This window comes from Heterodontus francisci, chromosome 4, assembly GCF_036365525.1.
Source record: "Heterodontus francisci isolate sHetFra1 chromosome 4, sHetFra1.hap1, whole genome shotgun sequence".
NCBI lineage: Eukaryota > Metazoa > Chordata > Chondrichthyes > Heterodontiformes > Heterodontidae > Heterodontus > Heterodontus francisci.
In genome coordinates this window covers 179,072,405-179,096,897 of record NC_090374.1, presented here as the reverse complement: position 1 = coordinate 179,096,897, position 24,493 = coordinate 179,072,405, and the positions used below count along the sequence as shown (strand labels likewise).

Here is a 24,493-nt window from a genome sequence, read left to right as displayed (position 1 = left end):
TCCATTGTTAAGGTATTAATCACTCTGAGTCCCACTCTCCTGGCACAAATACGACACATTTTTCCCAGTTGTTGATGTCAGTGTTCTGGTCTAAATCGCATGATGAAGCATCCATTTTCACACAGTGCTGCCGATTCTGAGTGAAGGCATAAGATCGGCATGTCATTTGTGAGATGAAATACTTAATTGTCTTTGGCTGGGATTACTTCATAACTTATTTTAAAAGCTCTCAGGAGCACACTAGAAAAGGTCAAAAAAAAAATGGATTGCACTTTCCGGACGTCCTTTCCAATGTAATGGTCCTTTCCCGTTAAAATCCCTGGATTTTCCTGTTTGATTCCACACCCTTTGTGTTTGATCTGATATTTTAATACCATAGTTACAGCACACACCCCCGCCAAACCACCACTCAAAGTATCACAAAAACAAAACTCTCCACCACTGGCAGCTTTTTTTTTGCTGGACTAAGTTCAAGGCCTTTTCCTGTTGGGTCCATTTAGTTCGATTGATTGCTTTTCTCTAAGCAACGTTGAAAATGTTTTGTCTTTGCCACAATCCCCCATTAACTCTTTGAACCTTCCAACACCGAACATTCATTGACACCGAGAGTCTCATTTTCTGCACTCTCTGTTCTTGGAATTGGTGTTGCTACTTTAGGATTTATTAGGGGACATCACATGTTGAATATCAGGGTTAGATTTTGAGAACTGATTGCACAAACTGTGCTTATATTCCCTCGAATATAGAAGGTTGAGGGATTTTTGCTCAGTAAGGGTGTGAAATAATACACACGCTACCAACACCTTGTGATCTCCTGCAAGAGGTAAAAAACGGATAAAAACACAGGCCAATTTGAGGAATGAAATCCGGGAAATTCTCCAGGATACTGCGGCGAGCAACGCCTGAGAGAAAAATCATAGGGGCATTAAAAAATTTGTGTGTTATTTTAATTTTCTTTGAGCATTTTTATTTACTAGTTATAAAAGTACTGAAGACAGTGGGCGTGGCGAGTGGGGGAGAAGGTTGTTTGACTGAGCGGAGCAGTTGGAGGTAGGAGATGATGTGATGAAACCTCCAGGAATATGTCCAACCAGAATTGCCAACCCTACCCTCAGCTGAAAGGGTTAGAATAGTCTGCATTTGGAATTTTGCAATGTGGTTGCCATTCAGTTCTCAAGGGCAATTCGGGATGGGCAACAAAACGTTGGCCTTGTCAGTGACACCCACATCCCATAACAGAACAAAAAAAACTCAACGACAGAAGAGACACTTGATCTTATTTTCAAATGTTTTATTTCACCTGCACAGAAAAGGAAAAGGTGCAAGATTAAATTAAGTAATTTAATTTAGTTAATTATTTTAATAAGGGAGATTTAATAGGGGCATTCAAAATCGCGAACTGTGTTTTAGTTTATTCGTTCATGGGATGTGGGCATCACTGGTGTGGCTGGCATTTATTGCCCATTCCTAATTGTCCTGAACAGGTGGTAGTGAGCCACCTCTTAACAACTGACTGGCTTGCTAGGCGACTTCAGAGGGTAATTAAGAGTCAACCACATTGCTATGGGTCTGGAGTCACATGTTGGTCAGACCAAGTAAGGACAGCAGATTTTCTTCCCTAAAAGACATTAGTGAACCAGATGGGTTTTTATGGCAATCCGGTAGTTTCATGGTCACCATTACTGATACTAGCTTCTTATTCTGGACTAATTTAATTAACTGAATTTAAATTCCCCAGCTGCCTTGGCAGGGTTGTGAACTTATGTCACTGGATCATTAGCCTCTGCATTACTAGTTCTGTAACATTACTACTATGCTACCATTCCCAATAATACAGTAAGCCCTCAGTGGCTAGTAGTGTTGATAGAGTAAATAAGGAAAACTGGCTGAAGGTAACCAGAGGACACAGATTTAAGGTAATTGGCAAAAGAGCCAAAGGTGAGTTGAGGAGAATCTTTTTATGCAGCAAGTTGTTATGATCTGGAATGCAGTGCTTGAAAATGTGGTGGAAACAGATTCAATAGTAACTTCCAAATGGGGAGAAAGTTGCAGGTGTTTTGAGGAAAAAGCAAGGGAATGCGACGAATTGAATAGCTCTTTCAAGAAGCTGGTACAAGCAGGATGGGCTGAATGGCCTCCTTCTATGCTGTCTGATTTTGTGGGCAGGATTTTCCCTCCGTGGGAAACAGAGGTCAGGACTGTTTCCAGGTCCCAAACCCACCCGGGGAGGAAACAGTCCCAGGCGCCGATTTTCACAGGGGAAGCCAATTAATGGCCAGAGGACAGGCTCACCATCCAATTTGAGGCCAATCAGAGGCCTTCCAGCTTGAAAGGAGTAGCAGGCAATAAAGAGTAAGTAAGGGAGAGGGTGTTCTCCAACCTTTTTAAACTTAAATTGCAGCCAGACCACCACAGTGGGAGGTGTAGGATAGTTGGGGTGATGAGGGGTGGGTGGTGAGATTGCAGCCCCTTCATAGGCCAGCCTGCAACTCTCCTGCACCCAGGCAGGCAGGAAGAGCCTCTGGAGACCACCTCCAGGCAGTTAAATTAGCTTCAATAGGCTCCTAATGGGCCATGTTTGCTGCCTCCCATCCCGCTCCCGTATCCGTAAAAATGGCCCTGGGGTGGGATGGAGCCAGGTGGGATGGAGACCGGCACGCTGGCCAGTGGGATTATTTTTAGCACCTAGTTGCATCCAATCTTAGCCCCGACGGGGTCTAAAAATCAAGCCCTATAATTCTATAAATCAGAGCTAGGCTACCCAGCCAATTTTGAGCCATACAGGATAGCTGTAGATGGCTGTTTGGTCCTCAACACTTTGAGTTGTTATATAAATGCAAGTTGTTGTTATTGTTGGAACATTCAAACGCTCAACCTCCACAATATTCCATTGCAGCAGTCTCAGAGTTGTGCCCTAGGCATCAGATTAAATATAGGGCTTATAAGTAATTCTTATAGTTCATACGAACTGGATTACCAAAGTGCTTAATGTGTTTGTATTTTTAATTGAGCTGAAGGGCCAGAGCACATACTACAGGACACTCACTAGAGAGGTTGAAAAGAGTAGGACAATAGATCAGGTAAATCAGGAATTAGTGAATAGATGGTGTAAAGCCTGGGATGTAAAAGCCTGTGAATTGGGAAAGCAAAAGCTGAGCAAAGCAAGGAACCAAAGCAAGTTTCTAGGAAATAATGGGTTAGAACAGGCAGCAACACTGCAATAACAACCTCTATTTATATAGCCCTTTAAATGGAATAAAGCATCCCAAGGAGCTTTGCAAGAGCGTAATCAGACAAAATTTGACACTGAACCACATAAGATATTAGAACAGGTGACCAAAGGCTTGGTCAAATAGGTAGGTTCTAAGAAGCATCTTAAAGGAGGAGAGAGGGTCAGAAAGGTTTAGGAAGGAAATTTCAGAGTTTAGAGCTTAGGAGCTGAAGGCACAGCCGCAAATACTGGGGCGATGATAATTGGGAAGGTACAAGAGGGCAGTATTGAAGGAATGCAGAGTTCTCGGAGGGTTGTAGGAATGGATGAGGTCACAACAGTGTGGGTTGGGGGTGGAGGCTGGGTGCAAGGCCACAGAGGGATTGGAACACAAGGATGAGACTTGGTGCGAGTTAGGATACAGGCAGCAGAATTTTGGATGAGCTGATGTTTACATAGAGTGGGAGAAGGGAGGCCAGCCAGGAGAGTATTAGAATAGTCGCATCTGGAGGGAACAAAGGCACCAAGTGAAGCTGCTTGCTAAGTTGCCATTAAACACATTCTCTGTTGCTAAGTCAGTGATGTTGTCATAATATGTTATTCCCTATTGCTAAAATAATAAAACCTGTGTCACTATTGCCCATGTGATTAGTTAATAGAAGAGAATTGAAATTGTAATCTAAACACTTGATAAACTTTGCAACCTTGGAAGAAAACTGTAACATTTTTAAATGATCTATAAGTGTCAAAAATTGGAGCAAATAATGTCATCTTAACCTTAAGCCTTCCTGGCTGAGGGACGTAAGAAGTCTAGACAGTTTAGTTGAACAATGACTGAGTGATGAACGGGAGCTAAATCAAACTTCACGCCATGATTGAAGGGAATACTGCAATCCAATTAATTGTTCGAACATTGGCTTCCTGTTGACATAAATTAATAATGTCAATACTTCTGTCTGCAGCTGCTTCTCTATTTTTTTTTAGATTGCACTTAAGCCAAGTTAAGTATAACAAAACTACTACGTTTCTGAAATCCCTGCACAGAGCTTAAACTGTGCAGAAACATTCCCCCAAAAATTCCCCAGTGTTTGTAGAAATTGTTATGTTGATTCATTTTAATTTCCCCTGGTCCTCCTGCCACCAATGATTCATTTCTGAGAATCGCATTGACTTCCTTTGCCAGAAATACCTATTTTCTTTTCTAAAAGGCAGCTTTTGTCATCTGGCTGACTGCAGTAAAGTTCAATTTCACTTTCCTGCAAACAGCAACACAACAGCTTACTTTCCCAAATTCCCTGACAATGTGCCAGACTCTTGCTGCACGGGATAGGATAGGAGAGTTTAACATTGTGACAATACTGAGCTTAACTACTATTCCATAGTTCTTAAGGCTACAAGGCCCCTTCTCCTGTCCTCCTGGGTCTATTGATTTCCTCTACTGGCCCGATTTAACTTTTACCATTTTGTTCCAAATCAGTTTATTGCCTGCCCCTTCTCCACTCCCACTCCATACCTGGTCTCAAATACCTTCGATCAATATCTTGACTTGGGAGACTTGTTCCTGAGAGAGAAGATAGTGGGTTCAAGCCCCTCTTCAGAGACAAACACACAGTCTAGGCTGGTACCTCAGTGAGTATTTGCTGTATTGTTGGAAGTGCCATCATTCAGTTGAGACCATGGTTTTCTCTTCCCTCTGAAGTGACACTATTTTATCCCTCAACCATCAAAAACAGATGTTCGATCGTTAACTCACCGCTGTTTGTAGGAGCATTGGCTGCCATGTTCATCTGCATAACAACAGTAACTGCAGTTCAGAATTAATTCATAGGATGTGAAGGTACTTTGTGACATCCCGAAGTCATGAAAGAGCTTATATACATGCGTAATCATAGTACTCCTGCGATGAACTGAAATGGCATCCATAATGAAAAAAGAGGTTATTGGGATTAAAAATAGGGGTGTAGCATTTGCCATCCTCCAGATATTTGCAACAGTTTCCATGTCCAGAAGCTCTTTGAAAAATATGGTTAATGCTTTTCCTCCCCAGCCTCCCTTAGTTGTCTAAGATAGTTACCATCTGGGTCTGTTATTTTTTCTATTCTTAGACCCATTAATTACAGGTTTTTCTTTGAATATTTATTTACAGTGATGTCTCCTCCACATTCTTCCCAGGGACTGCTACAGTCCTGTTTTCACTTTTCTCTGGAAAAACTGAGGCAAAGCATCATTGTTGTTCATTCGTTCTAAATATCATGATGCTGACTGTTTTCTCCAACTGGTCCTGTCTCTACTCTGGCAAACCTTCCACTTCTTATGTGTTTGTAATATCACTTCCTACTTCCCTCTTACTCAACTGATTTCTGCTCCTGCTTTCTGCACAGTGCACTAACAGAATTTCAACGAACTATGCGTGTTGATGAGATTGTCAGGGAATTCTCTTATCGAACCTGATAGTATGAAGGAGGTAAATAAATATACCAGCTGCACCACCAACACCCTGAATAGTGACCATCTCATTCACTAATGATCCATGGGGAAGGAAGTCTGCTGTCCCTACTAGGTCTGGCCGATATGTGACTTCAGAGCAACAGCAATGTGGTTGGCTCTTAACTGCCCTCTGAAATGCCCTAGCAAGCCGTTCAGTTTTATTTAAGAAGACAGCTCACCACTACCATCTCAAGAGCAGTTAGAGATGGGCAAGAAATGCTGGCCATGTCAACAATGCCCAAATCCCGTGAATGAATAAAAAAAAATTAGTACAGATTCCTCATGCTGTCAGGTTCTGGTTAATTTTCACAGTGATGTCATCGGCACTATTTAAACAAAAATATTTTTTTTTAAATTAAAGATGGAAAGAAATAAAGTTGTTTTGGAATGTGATTATTTTTAGCAAAGTTTTTTCCAGGTTCCATCTTATTGTCAAAAAGCTTTACCTAAATCAGAACTTTAGGTTCAAATGGGTTACCACCTGTGTTAAAACAGGTAGGATTGTTTAACAGTGTGGTAAGATCACCACATTTTGTTGCCTTCCACAGTTTATATTTTTTTGTGCCTGTGTATTTGTGTTTGCAATTATATGTAAAGTAAAGACAAGATGAAGTCAGACAGATGGTTTAATTAGGGTTGCCAACCCTCCTGGGTTGCCAACCCTCCTGGGTTGCCCTGGAGTCTCTGGGAATTAAAGATTAATCTGCAGGAGACTGCCACAAGCAAAACCCAGGAGAAAAATCATAGGGGCATCAAAAAATAATTTCTTAATTTTCTTTAAACACTTTTGTTTGTTCTCTATACAAATATCGGACATGGGGAAGAGAGGGTTGTTTGACTGACAGTAGTCAAGCAGAACCCAATTGAGTAATGATGAGCCTGTTCACTTTCTGATTGGCTGAGAAGGTAATGGATGGCAAATATGGGCATGTTAGGTAGCCAATGGCAATGTGTGGTGGGGGGGGGGTGCCTTTTGGAGATCATATGATCACACTTCCAGGAGTACGTCCAACCAGAGATGGCATTAATGGGCGATTGTAGCTTTCAAGCTAAAGGTTTACAGTATCTTGAGACTGGTACTGATGTGTTTCTGTCACTATCTATCAATATTTGTACTTTATATATACAGCACAATGTTGTTCACCCAAACACTTTGAAACTGGGTGAATTCAGATATACAGACACCGGCTCCATTGCTTTTGCTTTCCAAGTAGACAGGCCTTATAAACCTCAGCATTTATGGAGTTTTGGAGACTGATTGCACAAGGTTTTGCTATAGATGGACATTTACAAATACTGTTGCTCCTCTTCTCCAACCATTGATTCAGTATAAAATTGGAACAGCCAAGAGTTACTGTCTGAAATGTAAATTAAGCAATTGTGACTCAAGAGCTTTTTTTAGATTAGAGATACAGCACTGAAACAGGCCCTTCGGCCCACCGAGTCTGTGCCGAACATCAACCACCCATTTATACTAATCCTACGCTAATCCCATATTCGTACCAAACATCCCCACCTGTCCCTATATTTCCCTACCACCTACCTATACTAGTGACAATTTATAATGGCCAATTTACCTATCAACCTGCAAGTCTTTTGGCTTGTGGGAGGAAACCGGAGCACCCGGAGAAAACCCACGCAGACACAGGGAGAACTTGCAAACTCCACACAGGCAGTACCCGGAATCGAACCCGGGTCCCTGGAGCTGTGAGGCTGCGGTGCTAACCACTGCGCCACTGTGCCATCAGAGCTTTCACTAAACTCAGAATTTTGAAATGCATTGCCAAGGCACCATACTTCTCACAAGACAGTCTGATTATCTGTTCAGTGCGTATGCTTTATATTATGCCATATTAAGGAATGCCACCGTTGATGCAAAGGGTTTACTGAAGCATATGATAGTCACATTTACAACTTGGCCTCAATATTTCAAAGTAATATATTCATAGTCAATTTACGAGCCCCTGCAGTCATAAACTCTGTTCATTAACTATTATTATACTCCTTCATTACACAGCAGACTGCTTAGGGACACAAGTTTCCATTTTTGAGAGTATGCTTTAAAGGCAGGAGAGTTACTAAATATATTCTTACTTTTTAACCAAAATAGCAGTGAAATAAAACCAGAAAATGCTGGCAATACTCAGCAGATCAGGCAGCATTTGTGGAGAGAGATAAACCGAGTTAACATTAACAAATGCTGCCAGACCTGCTGAGTATTTCCAGTATTTCTTGTTTTTATTTCAGATTTCCAGCATCTGCAGTATTTTGCTTTTATTTTATTAACATTAACAGATGCTGCCTTACCCACTGAGTATTCCCAACGGATCAGACCTAAGCTCTGCAGTCCTGCCACATCCAGCCGTGAATGGTGGTGGACAATTAAACAACGAATTGAAGGAGGTGGCTCCACAAATATCCCCATCCTCAATGATGGGGGAGCCCAGCACATCAGTGTGAAAGATAAGGCTGAAGCATTTGCAACAATCTTCAGCCAGAAGTGCTGAGTGATCCATCTCGGCCTCCTCCTGAGATCCCCAGCATCACAGATGCCAGACTTCAGCCAATTCGATTCACTCCGCGTGATATCAAGAAACGACTGAAGGCACTGGATACTGCAAAAGCTATGGGCCCTGACAATATTCCAGCAATAGTACTGAAGACCTGTGCTCCAGAACTTGCCGCGCCCCGAGCCAAGCTGTTCCAGTACAGCTACAACACTGGCATCTACCCTGCAATGTGGAAAATTGCCCAGGTATGTCCTGTACACAAAAAGCAGGACATGTCCAACCCAGCCAATTACCGCCCCATCAGCCTACTCTCAATCATCAGTAAAGTGATGGAAGGTGTCATCAACAGTGCCATCAAGCGGCACTTGCTTAGCAATAACCTGCTCAGTGACGCTCAGTTTGGGTTCCACAGCCAGGGCCACTCAGCTCCTGACCTCATTACAGCCTTGGTTCAAACATGGACAAAAGAGCTGAACTCAAGAGGTGAGGTGAGAGTGACTGCCCTTGACATCAAGGCAGCATTTGACCGAATATGGCATCAAGGAGCCCTAGCAAAACTGAGGTCAATGGGAATCGGGGAAAAACACTCCGCTGGCTGGAATCATATCTAGCTCAAAGGAAGATGGTTGTGGTTGTTCGACTTCAATCATCTGAGCTCCAGGACATCACTGCAGGAGTTCCTCAGGGTAGTGTCCTAGGCCCAACCATCTTCAACTGCTTCATCAATGACCTTCCTTCAATCATAAGGTCAGAAGTGGGGATGTTCGCTGATGATTGCACAATGCTCAGCACCATTCATGACTCCTCAGATACTGAAGCAGTCCGTGTAGAAATGCAGCAAGACTTGGACAATATCCAGGCTTGGGCTGATAAGTGGCAAGTAACATTTGCGCCACACAAGTGCCAGGCAATGACCATCTCCAACAAGAGAGAATCAAACCATCTCCCCTTGACATTCAAAGGCATTACCATCGCTGAATCCCCCACTATCGACATCCTAGGGGCTACCATTGACCAGAAACTGAACTGGAGTAGCCATATAAACACCGTGGCTACAAGAGCAGGTCAGAGGCTAGGAATCCTGAGGCGAGTAACTCACCTCCTGACTCCCCAAAGCCTGTCCACCATCTACAAGGCACAAGTCAGGAGTGTGATGGAATATTCTCCACTTGCCTGGATGGGTGCAGCTCCAACAACACTCAAGAAGTTCGACACCATCCAGGACAAAGCAGCCCACTTGATTGGCACCCCATCTACAAACTTTCACTCCCTCCACCACCGACGCACAGTGGCAGCAGTGTGTACCATCTGCAAGATGCACTGCAGCAATGCACCAAGGCTCCTTAGACAGCACCTTCCAAACCCGCGACCTCTACCAACTAGAAGGACAAGGGCAGCAAATACATGGGAACACCACCACCTGCAAGTTCCCCTCCAAGTCACGAACCATCCTGACTTGGAACTATATCGCCATTCCTTCACTGTCACTGGGTCAAAATCCTGGAACTCACTTCCTAACAGTACTGTGGGTGTACTTACCCCAAATGGACTGCAGCGGTTCAAGAAGGCAACTCACCACCACCTTCTCAACGGCAATTATGGATGGGCAATAAATGCTGGCCTGTCCAGTGATGCCCACATGCCATGAATGAATCAAAAAAAATAAATTCCTGTTTCCATTTCAGGTGTCCAGCATCTGCAGTATTTTGCCTTTGTTTTAACAAAGAAATAACTCAGCCAAAAGGATACTAGTACTTGAACCGATTATAGAACTGTAGGTGTCCGTCTTTCTACACAGGATTATTGAAACTGTTAACAATGTGAAGCTTCTTCCCAGCTTTAATCTTCAAATTATTTAAGGTTACACCATCCCTCTGCTGTCTATCGAGGCTAGGGTTGCCAACTCTGCTTGGACCTATTCCTGGAGATTTTGTTACATAACCCCATGTTCCGGCTCTTGGTCCCCGGACACGCCCATCTTTACAGTACTCCACCTTCCCATTTCCAATTGGGAGTGAGTCTTTGTTATGTGATTGGATGATTTTTGGCCATCAATCAAACAGCCTCCCAGCACAGCCCCCGCCCTCAACATCTCCAGTATTTCTATAAATAATAAACAGCAGTATTCAAAGGACTTCAGAAAACACTTTTTAATGCCACTATTTTTGTTCATGGGTTTTGCTCACAACAGTGTTTTTTTTAATTCTTTCATGGGATGTGAGCGTCGCTGGCAAGGCCAGCATTTGTTGCCTGTCCCTAGTTTCCCTTGACAACTGAGTGGCTTGCTAGGCCATTTCAGAGGGAAGTTAAGAGTCAACCACATTGCTGTGGGTCTGGAGTCACATGTAGGCCAGACCAGGTGAGGATGACAGATTGCCTTCCCTAAAAAACATTAGTGAACCAGATGGGTTTTTACAACAATTGATAGTTTCATGCCACCTTTACTGAGATTGGCTTCCAATTTAGTTTTTTTTTTTTAATAATTTGGGGTGGGATTTGAACCTGTGTCCCCAGGACATTAGTGGCCTGGAGATTAATCTTTAAGTTCCTGGATACTACAGGGTTGGCTACCCAGACTCCAGACTTGTAGCAAAGAGGATGGGATTTCATCAATGTCATTCTGATCCACCTTGAAGCAGGAATGCATAGTATTCTCTGTGAAGAAGTTGTCCTATTTTTCCCTCCCTTCTGCCTCCAGTTGTTCAAGTGCTCTAGAATGTTCTAGAACATTCCATTCCTAACCCAAAAGCAGGCAGTGAACTTAGTGGGGACAATTCCCCACTCCACTAATGCAATGTTTTTAATATGTGCCAAGCCCTACTTCGTCAAACTCTAATCACAGCTTATTTTTACCCACCACATGGGTTTGCTTGCTGTGCTCCCTGTGCAGCGACAGGCCTCCTGATTATATGCTCTTACCGCCTACAAAGCCGCCGATGGGGGGAGCATAAAGTTCCCCTCTCTCTCTGTCAACTAGATTTCGTTTAGGTCAGCGCAATCATGGGAGAATCCAGAAACATTGAATACCAGTCTACCCACAGAAACATAGAAAGATTTATGTCATGGAAGGAGGCCATTCAGCCCAGTGTGTTGTTACTGGCCAAAAAAGAGCCAACCCGTCTAATTCCATTTTCCAGCTCTTGATCAGTAGCCCTGTGGGTTACGGCACTTCAAGTGTATATCCAAGTGTTTTTTTTTTAATGCAATGGGGGTTTCTGCCTCTACCAGCCTTTCAGGCAGTGAGCTCCAGATCCCCACCACCCTCTGGGTGAAAAAAAACTCCTCCTCAGCTACACTCTAATCCTTTTCCAATTACTTTAAATCTATGCTGACCTCACTCCCAATGGGAATATGCCCTTGCTATCCACTCTATCAAGGCCCTTCAGAATTTTATACACTTCAATTAAATCTCCCCTCAGCCTCCTCTGTTCCAAAGAAAACAATCCCAGCCTATCCAATTTTTCCTCGTAGCTAAAATTCTCAACTTCTGGCAAAATCCTCATAACTCTGCTCTACACCCTGTCTCGTGCGATCACATCCTTCCTGTAATACGGTGGCCAGAACTGTACGCAGTACTCTAGCTGTGGTCTAACTAATGTTTTGTACAGTTCCAGCATAACTTCCCTGCTCTTATACTCTAGGCCTCAACCAATAAAGGAAAATATTTTGTATGCCTTCTTAACTGTTGCCTTCCTGACACCACATAGAATGTAACTGCCAAGCGGATTGTAAGTGCAGTCAATTCTGTGCTCAGAATAATGGCATAAATTAACCAATGGTCTGTGGATGTCCCATTCCATAAATGACTCAGAGTGCTGACCACACAAGTTCATAGTGCAGTCAGTGTCCTGTTAACATAGGGTTGCCAACTTTAGTTGGATGTATCCTGGAGGTGTCTTCCACACCCACCCCCCGCCCCCCACCAACTCCTACTACCCTGCCCAATCCAAAAGCCTCTTTTCTCATTAACAATATATTTTACAACTAATAAAGGAATGTGTTCAAAGAAAATGCAAAGAACACCATTTTTTAAATGCCTTTTTGGTTTTTTTTCTCTCTTGGTGACTCGTAGGAGATTAGTCTTTAATTCCTGGAGACTCTAGGGCAATACTGAAGGAATGACAACTCTGGGTTAACACCATTCTGCTTATCATATAGTGTAGGGTTCCTAGCTTGGGTTCCCGGTCTGTCTTTAAACTAATTCCAGGAAAGCTACAAGATTCTTTTCAATTGATTATCTTTTTTTTGTATCAGTTGGCTTACTAGTGCATAATATGTTTATTCAAAAGAGTTTCCTGCAATCACATCGCTGTTGTCTGTTGGGTAGCTCATTTTGTCCTTTGGATGATGACATTGGGACACCCCAGGAGTGTGACCAGGAGGTCCCTGGAGTCCATCAGTGTTTGCAAGGCATCTCCCCTACAAAAAAATGTTAAAAACCACTGCCAAACTTTTTATCGGAAGATAAAATAAGTTCATGTGCGTAGATTAGCATCATAATGTGCGTGTTCACAATACAAGATGTCTGCACTCAGAACCAGAAGACACATATTTAAGGTTGTTGGTTAAGGAACCCGAAAGAAGTTGAGGAGAATTCTTTTTACGCAACAAGTTGTTACAATCTACAATGCGCGGCCGGGAAGGATGGTGAAAGCCGATTCAATAGTAGAAAGAGCAAGGGTGTGGGACTAATTGGATAGCTCTTTCAAAGAGCCAGCACAAGCACGATGGGCTGAGTGGCCTCGTTTATTGTAAGATTCTATAAAATTGAATAACATTGGGTCTGTTCCACTGAGAGTTAGGAGTGTGAACAAAGCAACTCCATGCAATGCAACAGCAGCACTGCTAAACCTAGATTAAAGCACCAAGACGTGCTGTCAGCAAAGTATAATACACAACGGTCAAGCTCCTAATAAGGTCATCCTAGCTGTGGCTCTCTGCCCAGTCTGCTGGTATCCTATCAAAACACATAGATTTTAATGATTAGAAGCAACTATGAATGGAGATGTGCTGAACTTCGGGCTGGGGGAAATGATATGCAGAGAAAGTGATGTGGAAAAAATATAATTATCAAAAAGATGTTAACCTGGGTCTAACAATTGCATGCTGATAAAACCAAAGATAATGTTCTTTATGACTGCTATAAATAAACACCAGTAACCCCTTCAAGGTGCTGTGTTCAAAGGCTCAGTTTATTCCCCTGTCCCTTTCCTTGTTTGAAGTTAGCATGCTACCTTAACGTGTCAGTGACCATTATATGGCCATAATTGCTTTCTGCTACTTAATTTAGATCTTCACGGCAGAAGCGTGTGAATGGTCAGCTGCGAAGCTAAACCAGTAAAAGGATCATGCCAGATTTAGAAAGATGTTTGTGATTTCTATTGTATTGAGGTGGGGAGCGAAGTATGCCAATAGCCAGTAGTGGGGAAAATTCTAAATCAAAGATTTTATAGCAGAGCACTTGGAGAACAGTGGTAGAATCGGACAGAGTCAGCATGGATTTACGAAATGGAAATCATGCTTGCCAAATCTACTAGAATTCTTCGAGGATGTGACTAGTAGAGTTGATGAAGGAGAGCCAGTGGATGTGGTTTATTTGGACTTTCAGAAGGCTTTCAACAAAGTCCCACATAAGAGATTAGCATGTGAAGGGATTGGGGGTAGCATATTGCGATGGATAGAAAATTGGTTGGCAGACAGGTAACAAAGAGTAGGGATAAATGGGTCTTTTTCTGAATGGCAGGCAGTGACTCGTGGGGTATCGCAGGGATCAGTGCTAGGACCCCAGCTATTCACAATATATATTAATGATTTAGATGAGGGAACTAAATGTAATATCTCCAAATTTGCAGCTGACACAAAACTGGGTGGGAGGGTGAGTTGTGAGGAGGATGCAGAGAGGCTTCAGGGTGATTTGGACAAGTTGAGTGAGTGGGCTAATGCATGGCAGATGCAGTATAATGTGGATAAATGTGAGGTTTTCCACTTTGGTAGCAAAAACAGGAAGGCAGATTATTATCTGAATGGCTATAAACTGAGAGAGGGGAATATGCAGCGAGACCTGGGTGTTCTCGTACACCAGTCGCTGAAGGTAAGCATGCAGGTGCAACAGGCGGTAAAAAAGGCAAATGATATGTTGGCCTTCATAGCGAGAGGATTCGATACAGGAGCAGGGATGTCTTGCTGCAATTATACAGGGCCTTGGTGAGGCCACATCTGGAATATTGTGTGCAGTTTTGGTCTCCTTATCTGAGGAAGGATGTTCTTGCTATAGAGGGAGTGCAGTGAAGGTTTACCAGACTGATTCCTGGGATGGCGGGACTGACATATGAGGAGAGATTGAGTCCGTTGGGATTATATTCGCTGGAATTCAGAAGTGAGGGGGGAATATCATAGAAACCTATAAAATTCTAACAGGACTTGACAGGGTAGATGCAGGAAGGATGTTCCCGATGGTGGGGGAGTCCAGAACCAGGAGTCATAGTCTAAGGATAAGGGGTAAACCTTTCAGGACTGAGATGAGAAGAAATTTCTTCACCCAGAGAGTGGTGAGCCTGTGGAATTCGCTACCACAGAAAGCAGTTGAGGCCAAAACATTGGATGTTTTCAAAAAGGAGTTAGATATAGCTCTTGGGTCTAAAGGGATCAAAGGGTATGGGGTGAAAGCCAGAACAGGCTACTGAGTTGGATGATCAGCAATGATCATAATGAATGGCGGAGCAGGTTTGAAGGGCCGAATGGCCTACTCCTGCTCCTATTTTCTCTATTTCTATGATGAAAATATAGGCTATTGGAACCAAGGCACCTTCAGGAGCAAAAGGAGCAAATTTAGTAAGGCTCTCCTCTTATATGCAGAAAATGAAAGACACTCAAGGGCAGCATAGGAAGGAACAAAGGAATAGGAGGAGGCCATTCAGCCCCTCAAGCCTGTTCCACCATTCAATTAGATCATGGCTGATCTGTGGCTTAACGCCTTGGTTCTGTAACCCTTAATTTCCCTACCTAACAAAAATCAGTCAATCTCAGTCTTGAAATTTTTCTGTTGATCCCCCAGCTTCAATAGCTTTTTAGGGGAAAGAGTTCCAGAGTTCCACTACCCTTTGTGAGAAGAAGTCCTTCCTGACTCACTCCTGAATGGACTGGCTCTAATTTTAAAGTTATCCACCCCTTGTTCTGGACTACCCCCACCCCTCACCACCAGAGGAAATAGGGTAGATCGAGAGAAACTAGCAAAGCCTTTAATCATCTTAAAAATCTCAATTAGATCACCCCTTAATTTTCTATACACAAGGGAATAACAAGCCTAGTATAGGTGCAACACTTTTAAGTAATCTCGCTGCATATTGCCCTGTAGTATTTAAACATCTGCCAGGAGATTTTCAGAATGATAATCAATCATATTTGCAAATTGTTAGGAGCAGATCAAATAACATCATTCAGTGGGATTGGGGCTGGGGGTTGTGTAGCGAGATTTATTTTATACATTATTTGTAGCAAAATTGTAAATGTGATCTTTGTACTGAAATATTTTGCTGCAAATGGTAAACAGGAAATTCCACCCCCCCACCCCCGACCAAAACTATTATAGTATCCTCCATGTTTGCTATAATCCTCATCAAAAGAAGCTAAAAAATAGTCTGCTATTTTTCTTTGAAAGATGGATCCCAGCCTCAGAGAATTTCCAGTGAGGAGTAAGAAAGACTTGCATTTATAAAGCGCTTTTCATGACCTCAGGTCATTCCAAAGCACTTTACAACCAATGAAATACTTTCGAATTGAGGTGAGATATGTCATGAGTCTCTTTGTGTTATCTTAAGAAACACAATGAGGTAGGTGGATTCCAGTTCCGTGAAGATCTCTAGAAATGTTATCAACAGCTAAACTAGTATATACAATCCGGAGCAAACTATATACAGAACCTTTGTCCAGGGTGTTACAGAGCAGAGTGACCGTGGCTTCTAGTCACATGACTACATCCTGGTACTTAGCTCATTATCATTCCGAGTTCTTAAAGGGGCATCACTCTTAAAGCGATCATACAAGAAGATACATGGAAGCTAATTTGTGCACAGCAAGCTCCCACAAGCAAATATGTGATAATGACCAGATAAGCTGTTTTTAGTAATGCTGGTTGAGGGATAAATATTGTCTTGGATAGCAGGGAGAACTTCCTTGCTCTTCCAAATAGTCCACCTAAGAGGGCAGACAGGGCCTCAGTTTAACGTCCCAACCAAAGGATGGCACCTTTGAAACAGTGAATCAATCCCAGAATAAATTTCATGCATGTCACCCACTGAGTTTACAAAAAGACCATTTTCCTATGAGTGTGGCTGGTTTTGTCTGATATAGATTAGGTTGCCATACATGCATTTAGTAATGTACAGTATTATCTATGCTAAAGTTGTGTGAAATCTAATTTTTACTAAGCATATGAATGGTTTAGTCTCTATCAGTTAACTTGCTTCAGACAAATTGGGCGATGTATGCATGCCCAATGGTGATGATGTCAACCACACTCAGCACCAGTGAGCTCTTGAACAACATCACGGCACTGCTGTGGGGAGGTCCTGACCCAGTGAGTGGGAAAGTCAGGGAGAAACTGTCACTGGGCTGCTCTTGTACACTTTCTTGTGGCAGGCTTGGCTCAAAGGTTCGCTGAGTTCACACCCAATTGGGCAGAGGCAACACAATCAAAAGTGCAGAGGTCAAATACAAACCTGAGGTTACCGATAGTGAAAAGCACAGAGTTAATTTACATCTCCTCTCCTCCCCTGTTGGTATTTTTAAGGTTAGATCATAAGAAATAGGAGCAGGAGTAGGCCATTTAGCCCCTCGAGCCAGCACTGCCATTCAATAAGATTTATAACAAGTAAGTACTTGAGATTGACCTACAGTTATAGATCCATAGACTAGGGTTGGCAACCCTCCAGGAATGACCTTTCATGACCTCAGGCCATCCCAAAGTATTCACTCCTGGGAGAAAAATCATAGGAACAGTGTAATTTGTGTTTTTCTTTTCATTTTCTTTGAATGCTTGTGGTTATTAGTTATAAAAATATCAGATAAGGGGGAAAATGGACTGTTTGGCAGTTAAGAATCATCCAATTGGGTACTGAGTCCATTTGCATTCCGACTGGTGTGGGGCGGCGTCTCTAGTTTGGGCATGTCAGGTGACGATGGCGGGAGTGTGGGGGCGTGTCAATTGGAGGCCCCAACCAGAGTTGGCAACACTACAAAAGACAGACTATCTCATTCCACTCAAACCTTGCCATCAGCATCAATGATTGTGATGGGCTCTCCACATCCACTCCAGAGTAGTGGAGGAATATAAGGCACCACTTAAGTGGCCTGTTCACAATGGAGATCTACAAAATTAGTTAATTATTGTCAAGAGCTGTGAGACATGCAATGGACAGTACTTAATCATAATAGCTCTACCATCTGGAAGGACAAGGGCAGCAAGAACATGGGAACACCACCACCTCCAAGTCACACACCATCCTGACTTGGAAATATATCGCCATTCCTTCATCACCTCTGGGTCAAAATCCCTCTCTAACAGCACTGTGTGTGTACCTTCACCACATGGACTGCAGCAATTCAGGAAAGTGGCTTACACAACCTTCTCAAGGGCAATTAGGAATGGGCAATAAATGCTGCCCTGCTAATGATGCCCACATCCCATGAACAAATAAAACAAAAATACTGCTTAATCTCAACTACTCCCTTAAAATTACCTCACCACCCGTGACTACATTACAACAGTGACTAGACTCAAAAATATTTCATTGGCTGTAAAGCACTTTGGGATGGCCTGAGGTCATGAAAGGGGCTATATAAATGCAAGTTCTTTCTCTATTTCTTCGTTGGAAACCTTGCACTGTTAAGTAGCCAGGGCACAGCTCTGCACTGCAATCCCATTGCTTTGTGTCATCAATCTCGCGATGTCATTGTCAATGTTGTAGAGAGGGACTGTGAGCCCCCGGGATGGAGGATCGAGAGGAAAAGTCCGCGCTGGGCTACTCTTGCACGTTCCAAGAGGCTGCTTTGGAGATGCATAAATTGGGGCCCAAGAAGTGGGGCATATCTGTGTGCCCTCCCCACCACCCCCCCCCCCCACCCCACCACAGACCCCCGCCTTTACTCCATGGTGGTGCCCTGGAGCAAAGAGGAGCAACTTGACTTTGATTATGCTTTAATTGTCAATAATTGACTGATACAGCACAGAGGCGGCCATTCGGCCCATCATACCTGTACTAGAAGCATGCAGAGATTGTTCAGAAGATTGGATAGTTTCCATGAGATGAAGCCACAATCAGATTGTAGGATCTTTTTGTTCTGCAGAAGGAAGTATTGGATCAGTGCTCCCATCCTTAGCTCAGAATGGCACCTCTGCAGATAGATTTGTTTAATCTTCAAATAGTCATAATCAAAAGCTCTTCAGTAATCTGACTATAACTTGCAGTGCCAGATCTCACAGCCTGCGTGGAGTCCATGGAAGCGATGTGTAGCACATAGTGGTTACCCAGTAATAAACTGTTAATCACTATATGAGTTTGAATGTTTGTGCACAGTTGTTTTCATATAACATGCGTTATTACTAAGGGAATAACAGCGAAAACATATATTTATACAACTCTTTTAATGTAGTAAAACGTCCTGAGCTGCTTCACATTATCACACTAAATGTGGCACCAAGCTACATAAGAAGACATTGGTCAAAGTGTTAGATTTTAAGGAGGGTCTTAAATGAGAAGAGAGAGGCAGAGAGGTTTAGGGAGGGCATTCCGGAGCTTAGGGACTTGGCAGCTGAAGGCACGGCTGCCAATGTTGGAGCAATTAAAATTGGTTTTGCACAAGAGCCCTGAATTGGGGGAGTGCAGCGATCTCAGAGGTTGTAGGACTGGAGGAGATTACAAAGGTAGGGAAGTGGGTGCGGTCATGGAGGGATTTGAAAACAAGGATGAGAATTTTAAATTCAAGGTGTTGCCAGAGTGATTGTTGTTGTATGATCGCCTTAAGAGTGATGCCCCTTTAAGATCTCAGTATGCTAATAAGCTAAGTGCCAGGATGTATTCATGTGACTACAAGCCACATGCTGTCTGCAACTGTAACATCCAGTCGAAGGTTCTGTAAATAATTTGCTCTGTGCTTTATATACTAGTTTAGCTGTTAATAAACCTGTTAGAGATCTTCAATGAACTGGACTCCACGCAACCCATTATGTTGCATTAGACAACATAAAGTACACATTACAATTGTTAGCTGGCAAAATGGCTGCCGACAATCCCCAACAAGATGTCACGAACTATCCTGGATGGTACGGTCACACTTGCCAGGCAATGATTGGGGTCAATGGTGTTCACAGTGTTTCGGTCAGCAGAGGGAGTGATTCAGAGTGAGGTCAACGGGGCATCTAGGACCTTGGTGAATGATTGGACCAACAGTGTATCTCCTTAACCAATGAGGATTGAGGATTGAGAAAGAAGCAGAGGAATGACGGAGAATGAGGGTGAATTGGAGACAAATCAGGTACAGAAAGAGAAATAGAAAGGGAAAGAAAGATTGGTTTAAGAGAGAGAGAAATAAAAGAGACAGAAAGGAAAGGTAATAATAAAATATAAGAAAAATACATTTCAAAAACCTCCAAGAGCAAATTGCTACCTGCAGAAATGAGACCTCACAATTTCAATTGTTCCCTTTCTGCACCAGAGAGGTTGAGTTGCATTGCACGAACATAAATCTCCTCATTAAACGAGTCCTCATACTGTTAAGTACCACCCTTAACCTTCTGCGGCAAGTTTAATTGGCAATTAATGTGCAATTGCAGCAATCTCTTGAAGCTCACAGGGAGCAGTGCGTACATGAGCCTCAAGGTGGATAGTTTGTCTGACAACTAGAGACATCGTTAAACTCACTGTGAACCTCATTGTCATTCTACTTTTGAAATTTCGCTGTGTTTCCTAAGCATCGGAGAGCCTGGCAGCATCTTCCAGGAGGTGAGTGCCTTCACACTTACCCCCCCGGAACCAGATACCACCTGAGGAGCCCCCACAATTGGCCTTCTTCCCCTCAATGACTTTCCCCCGAGGCATCTGACATCCAACCCACCCCCACCAGCTAGGTCCCTATCCCCCACCCCCTTCCCCACCATAAGGTCTTTGATTCTCCCCACCATGAGACCTCTAACCCTCTTCCCCTCGGGAACCAGACCCCACCCCGGAATTAATCTCTCCCCAATTGACACCCTCCCCACCCCGTTCCCGGTGTGGATTTACCTGCTGTTGTGGCCTGCACTGACCAACTTTCCACCCAACTGAAAGCTCAGCTGTCAATCAGACTGGGCCTCCAGGAGGGGGAAATCAATCCATGACATTACAGACATACAGTGGCGTTAAAATTCCAGCGTGGGGGGGAATCCCGAAATGCCGGGTCGCTTCAACTTTCTGACTGACCCGCTGCATGTGTAATAAACCTGCCCTGCATGTGTCAGTGAGGACTCTTCAGTCTGATGGCTTGAGGAGAAACATAGTTGCTTACCCTGATCACACAGGCCCCAGATACCCTGCAGAGGGAGCAACACTGAAAAGGTTCTCAATGACCGTAAGTTGGTGCAAAGAAAAGTTTGTGAACAGCTGTCAAAAAAATGAACAGTGAGCGCTGCTCCTCCCCAAAATCTGGGCAGTTGAGAATTGCTTTCTAAAGTACATGTTTTTCCTGCTATTTGGATATCTGAGACTCTTACTCTAATGGTTATCTGTCTTTTACTATGTGCAGAAACCTTCTCCCAGCCTCCTGGAGGATGATACTGAACTGAAGAAGGAAAAAAGCAGCAAAAGGACTGACGCACCAAATCCCGTTCATTTGTCTCCTGGACGAGAGAGAAGGATGGAGACAGACGGCCAGCCCCACGGTACAAAGAATGTTAGTGCAGTGGTGCCAAAGGTCCCAGCCTTGGAGCCTACTGCAGTGGACAGTCAGCTGAATCACTTTGTTGGTAAAGGCCACAATGGGTTCCAGAGCAGGCATGAATCACTGGACAGCGATGTTGCAAAGGAGATCAGGTACCTTGATGAGGTTTTGGAAGCCAACTGCTGTGATTCCATTGTGGAGAATGGATCGAATGTACCAGTTTCTCCTGAGCCAACTGCAATTATAGTGGCTGAGCAAAGTCCACCTATTTCCATGACGTCGGACGCTCCAGTCTCACCAGGCAATTCCGTCATAACTGTCATGAGAAAAGAGCCACCTCTTGTAGAGCAGCAGGCCACTGGCGAAGTGAAGAAAGATGAGATTAAGTTGAATGGCCATTCTCCAGGTACCAGCATGGCGGAACCTCTTCCCGAATGGAACAATGTGGTAAAAGAGCAGCAGCAAGGGACAAATTCCAGAAGATCCTCCAAGGACGGCGAGACAACCATCACCCCTCTGAAGAAAGAAGCCAAATTTGAGCTCCGAGCCTATCACGAGGACAGAAAACCCTCCAAGCTTTTTGTGGACGACGATAAAAATGAAGCCTACAAGATTAAGAAAACTAGAGCATCCGATGAAATAGCAGAACTTGAAAGAGCGAGACTGGAAGTCATTAAAAGCCAGGTAGTAAAGAAGAATCCTAGCATTGCAGAGAAATGGAAGCCACCACAAGAGAAGTCTATTGAGGAGCAGTTGGACCCAGATAAGCTAGAATCACACAAGAAATATGCAGAAAGAAAGCAGAAGAAACAGGGTGGAGGTCTTTCCCCAGTTTCGCCAAAGCAGAAAGCCCATGTTTGTGTAACACCAGAGCCCGTCATAGTAAACAGAGAAGATGTTGTCACGGAACAAATAGACTTTTCCGCAGCTAGAAAGCAGTTCTTAAAGATGGAGAACAGATGTGAAACCAGTGGTCAGCACAGCCAGAAGCGGCTGGTGACTACCAAAGGGGTTTCTGTAAGGCCGGTATTAAGGATGGCAGAGACATCCAAAAAGGAAAATAATGTGGCTTTGGTAACAGTGACTGAGCCAACTGCAGTTCAAGGGCAGACGGTGCATATTGGGGCCAGTGAAGTGTCTGTTGTTAAAGCTTCCAAAATCAGCTTTGTACCTGAAGAAGAGCAAGATGCTGAAATCGAGGTGACACCACCATCATCACAAGCTGTGCAGCAAAGAGAGGTATTGGACATGGGGCAACCTCTACAAGCATCTCCTGACCAATTTATCAGTGACAGTATGAAACACGAGACGGTCAGCAAGGTCTACGTGGATGATGAAGGGTTTACCCGGGTCAGGGCGGTTTTGACAGTGCTAAATGAAGATGGCGACAGTGACATGTCAGACCAGTATTTTAAATGTGTCAGTCTTCCTACCACTACAGAAGAACTGGATTCTGGCTTGGATGAGTTGTCCCTTCGATCCCAAGACACCACAGTGATGGAAACTCTTTCCAACGACTTCAGCATTGATAATGTGAGCGATAGCGGTGCATCAAATGAGACCATGAATGTTTCCCTAGACTATTCATTGGGTGGATCTCAAGAGCTCTCCCAGCCACATACACCCCAAGCATTAACACCTGTTGACAGAGAAAGAGATGAAAGCTGTTACAAGAGAGAAGGAATCTTGTCCTCGCTCAGTGATGATGAATTGTACAAGCAAACATATACGCAGCTGGCAGATACAGAACAACAGCTGCAGTACCAAGCAGAAATGTTGGTGCAGAATGCAATTCAACTTGCGCTTGCACAGCAGACCCATACAGGCACTGGGACAGGCGAAGGTTGTCAAACTGCGTCACAGCAGCAAACAGCATTGGGCAGTGAGCGAGCTGGCATCGATCCTGCTCCTCTGTCTAAATCACGGACTGTAGCGTCAGAGCCATCACAAGCACCACTGCCTTCAACACAGGAACAGAGATCCCCCGTGCCAAAGGGTTCCGCAGATGTGGGGATGGAGCATAGCAAGGGAGAATGCTTCCAGTTTCCTGCGGTGGCTGCTAAACAATGCAGCACTGCAGACGTGAGCCGTGCTGGGTCACCTCCTTCCTTGTACAAGCCAGAATTCAGCCCATTCAGTGACAGTGCCAACTATCTGGAACCAACGGACTATACCCAAAACAATGTCTTTGTCAGCCACTCGCAGGAGCCAGAGGTCATTGCCCAAGCCGGGCCGTTTAAGCTGCGCTCGCACAAACAGAAAACCCTGTCGATGATTGAACAGGATATAAGAGCAGCACAAGATCGAGAAGAAGAACTCCGGCGCCAGAGAGAGGTCCTGAGGACTGTGCAAAAACCCACCAAAGTCAACCGACCTCTGCTATCAACACAATCCTACTCTTCCAGAACAACTGTCCCTGGTAAGATCCTGCAACCCTTTGCTGATTTACACTCCAACGTCGGGGGAGGTAGGCTGAGATGTTTAGCGTGCACTACATCCTGGACTCAAATTCATGAGCCTAACTGTTGAGGGGAAAGTTATGTGTGGGTTTGAGAAGGGAAATCATTTCAACTTTCTTTCAAAGAATATAAACAACAGAATTTGCAGAGCCATGAGAGAAGTACAGGGGAAGTGGGACTAACTGGCTTTTTCAAAGAGCTGGCACAGGCATGATGGGCTGAATGGCCTCCTTCTCTGATTCAGTGAATTACATAGAATGTACAGTACAAAAACAGGCTATCATCCCAACTGTTCTATATTGGTATTTATGCACCCCTCGAGCCTCCTCCCACCCCTCTTCATCTCATCTATCAGCCTATCCTTCTATTCCTTTCTCCCTCATCTGTTTATCTAGCTTCCCCTTAAATGTATCTCTGCTATTCACCTCAACTACTCCATGTGGTAGTGAGTTCCACATTCTTACCACTCTCTGGGTAAAGAAGTTTCTCCTATTGGATTTATTAGTGACTATTTTATATTTATGACTTCCCCTCACAAGTGGAAATATCTTCTCTGCATCTGCTGTATCAAACCATGTCATAGTTTTAAAGAGCTCTATCATGTCACCCCTCAGCCTTCCCTTTTCTAGAGATAAGCAAGAAAATTCAATAGAAAAATACAGGCCCAGGCTATTAGACATAAGATTGCATGGCCTTGTTCGAGCTAGCTTACCAGCTGAACTACTTTGGGATACAGGCTGAGTCCAAGCCTGGAAACCTCTAAGGACCATCATTTTTAAAGAGGTGCCCTTTGACAGAGAGCTGTGGAGACAGTTGCATGTGTCTTCCGGGGAAGGGGACAGGGGATGCTGAGCTTTCCAGCTTCTTTGGTTGAGATGGCAGGAGGTCCCCCAGACGTACCCGAGAACACTGAA

General features: G+C 43.9%; 1 protein-coding gene across 5 annotated transcripts in view; it reads left to right on the top strand.

The window, feature by feature from the left end:
- LOC137369448 (paralemmin-1-like) overlaps positions 1–24,493 on the top strand; it is a 492,534-nt gene that overhangs the window by 418,024 nt on the left and 50,017 nt on the right. For all 5 annotated transcript variants that reach the window (XR_010974948.1, XM_068030674.1, XM_068030675.1 and 2 more), the window contains one exon: positions 20,986–23,539. Coding sequence is in view for 4 of the 5 variants with exons in the window: in XM_068030674.1 (XP_067886775.1) it covers positions 20,986–23,539 (2,554 nt within the window). In the remaining variant the exon portion in view is untranslated. The remainder of the gene's footprint in view (positions 1–20,985; positions 23,540–24,493) is intronic.